The 3,183-nt window shown below is 43.9% G+C and overlaps 1 protein-coding gene across 1 annotated transcript in view; it reads left to right on the top strand.

Moving 5' to 3' along the window:
- Positions 1 to 3,183, top strand: part of KIRREL3 (kirre like nephrin family adhesion molecule 3) — a 781,784-nt gene that overhangs the window by 756,329 nt on the left and 22,272 nt on the right. The window contains exon 11 of the mRNA XM_069080881.1: positions 680 to 806. Within this exon, the coding sequence (XP_068936982.1) occupies positions 680 to 806 (127 nt within the window). The remainder of the gene's footprint in view (positions 1 to 679; positions 807 to 3,183) is intronic.

The following is a 3,183-nucleotide window of genomic DNA, read 5'->3' as shown; positions in this document are numbered from 1 at the left end:
AGAGAGAAAGAGAGAAAGAGAGAAAGAGAGAAAGAGAGAAAGAGAGAGAGAGAGAGAGAGAGAGAGAGAGAGAGAGAGAGAGAGAAAGAGAGAGAGAGAGAGAGAGAGAGAGAGAGAGAGAGAGAGAGAGAGAGAGAGAGAGAGAGAGAGAGAGAGAGAGAGAGAGAGAGAGAGAGAGAGAGAGAGAGAGAGAGAGAGGAAAGAGAGATAGAGTCAGAAAAATAGAGAGACAGAAGAGATAAAGACAGAGACAGAGAGAGCACTATAATTAGATATGGAGCTCCTGACTTAGAGTTAGTGGACAAGGGTTCAAATCTCAGCCCTGCTACTTACTTTGTGTCTTTGGGCAACTCATTCAATTTCCCTGGGCTTCAGTTTCCTTATCTGTAAAATAAGAGAGTTGTATTAGATTATTTCTTATTGCCCTTCCTTCTCTGCATCCCGTGAAACCTACCACTGATGAAATCTCTCTCCTGTGCAGATCCCATACATGTTTTTGTTTTTGTTTTTTGTTTTGTTTTTAGAAAGCCAAGGCTAGGTTTTTCAAAAGTAAAATGAAACCACTTGCCCTTTTCTCTGCTTCCCCCAGTGCTGTGTCAGTCTTCACCATCCCTAGAGTTAGGGGACAGATCAGCTTTTTCCCTACTCCTGCTACCTGACCTTCTCTATCCTTTCTCAGGTCTTAAGCAATGAAAACACTCTGACTCTGAAAACTGTCCGGCAAGAGGATGCTGGAAAATACGTGTGCCGAGCGGTTGTTCCCCGAGTCGGGGCTGGGGAGAGAGAGGTGTCATTGACTGTCAATGGTAACATCCATTTTCCTGGAGGGTTGGTAGCAAGGGAGGGAATAGAATCTGTAAGACCATACTTAGCCCATATTGGAGTTTATGGAGGGTAAATGAAGGTCCCACCCTCTCCATACAAGTTCTCCTTTTCTCTCCAAATGACATTAGTACAATGAATGGATGAATGCAAAAACATTTATTAAGTTCTTGCTGTATGCCAAGCACTGTCCTAAGAGCTGTTGTCCCAAAAGGTTCCTTAAAGAAGGTAAGATTTGAGTTGAGGCAGGAGGTAGATGGGAAGAAAGAATTCCAGGCATGAGGGACACCCAGGGAAAAGGTTTGGAGTCAGGAGATGGAGAATCATGTATAAGGAGCAGCACATAAACCAGTGTCCCTGGACCATAGAATACATAAAGGGGAGGAAAACCAATCAATCATATACATTTATTAAGTGCACACTGTATGCCAGCCATTATGCTAAGCACTAGGGATACAAAAAAGAGACAAAAAAGTCCTCAAAGAGCTTACAATCTATATCTAAAATGTAAGAAAACTGGAAAGACAAGAAGGAAACAAGTTAGGAAGGAACTTAAAAGGCAAACAGAGGATTTTAAATTTGATCTTGGGTGGCGACTAGGTGATGCAGTGAATAGAGCACCAGCTCTGGAGTCAGAAGGACCTGAGTTCAAATCCAGTCTCAGACACTTAACACACACACAAAAACTAGCTGTGTGACCCTGGGCAAGTCACTTCACCCCAATTGCCCTCCAAAAAGCAACACAAAAAAATTAAATTTGATCTTGAAGGTAAAACAGAACCTTTAAAATTTATTGGGTGGGGGAAGGAGGGAATGACCAGACCTGCTTTAGGGAAGACCATTTGAGCCCCTGATGGACTGGAATGGGGAAATACTCAAATTAGGAAGGAGAAGGACAGAGAAGTTCCAGAGATGAAAAGGCTACAACCTCCAGGGCATGACCTCAAAGGGTGGTCATACACTAATAGCAGGTTAATGAGGTGGTACCTATATAGTCCCAGACACGATGTAACACATCACAAAAGTGAGGTAATGGAAAGTCCCTGGAGTCAGGAGACCTGAACTTAAGTAAATAGCTTTATAGTAATAATAGCTAATGGCCAGCACCTATATAGCACTCTAAGGTTTGCAGAGCATTTCATATCAATTTTCTTATTTGATCTCTAACTTCAGTTTCCTCATCTTTAAATGAAGACAAGAATCATTTATAGTATCCACCTCTGGGGGTTATGAGGAAAGCTCTTTGAAAAGCCCTTAAGCATTATAAACTGTAATTGTTATTGCAGTTGTTCTTATTGTCCCTTTGCTTCTTCTAAGAGGTCCCTTATATTGTTCCCAGTCCATGCCTGATATTTCCCACTCCATCCTGTCTCTGCCTGGCTCCATGGGGCAGATGCATTGAGCTGACCACCAGAAATAGCATAGAGATGGGCCATCTTCCCATGCCCCCTCAGTCCTGACACAAGGCTCTGTAGCAAACACTGGACACTGTCCACTGGCACCTGCGTGCTCCTCAGCCACCTTGGCTAGAGGGTCTTCCTGAAGTGTTATGGATCTGTTCAACCAGCCTGCTATATCACCTGGTGACTCAGGGTCACCAAATGCCCCACACTGATTGCCCTGTGATTATTCTGCCCCAGACCCTTGGAATCCTAAGGGACGAGTCTATCTGGGCCAAGATTCTGTTCCCAGTCAGGGTCCAAAGCTTGCAGGCTTCTTGCCTTATCTCATGTCCCCAGGATGCCACCAATAAACTGGCACTGCGGGGCTAAAAATAACAGCATCTGATCGCGCCTCCGTTTATATCCATGGCAACAGAGGCGAGAGTCTTTTCCTGCCCGTAAGCTGTCTGACACTTTATTCAGCCATCACCCTGCTGCCACCTCTAGGGAGAAGAAAGTGGTCCTGAGCACTGTACAGCCAGTCCTGCTCAGGCACTGCAGACTAGAGAATCATGGACCGTCTGCTATGGAAGGGTCCTTAGAGTTCATGGAATCCAACTCCTATCCTGAGCAGTGAATTCCCTTCATAACATCCTCGACAAGAGGTCATCTAGCTTTTGCTTGAATACCACAAGTGATGCAGAACTCACTTCTCAGCGTGTGCCAGGATGAGTTTTTAAGTTGTTCTTCCATATCATCTGACATCTGCCTCCCTATAATTTTCATAAAATTGGAAAAGCCAGAGAGAGATGAGGAGGAGGAGGAGAAGGAGGAGGAGGACGAAGAGGATGAAGGTAGACAGATGCAATAGAAAGGATAAGTAGAGAAAGATAAGATAGATAAGAGATAGATGATGGATGATGATAGATGATAGATAGATAAATAGATAGATAGATAGATAGATAGATAGATAGATAGA

The sequence above is a fragment of the Petaurus breviceps genome, unplaced genomic scaffold (assembly GCF_028583685.1).
Source record: "Petaurus breviceps papuanus isolate PSGF00001 unplaced genomic scaffold, PetGlider_PUasm1.0 91133, whole genome shotgun sequence".
NCBI classification, from domain to species: domain Eukaryota; kingdom Metazoa; phylum Chordata; class Mammalia; order Diprotodontia; family Petauridae; genus Petaurus; species Petaurus breviceps.
The sequence above is the reverse complement of the archived record's forward strand: the minus strand, read 5'-3'. Positions and strand labels throughout refer to the sequence as shown.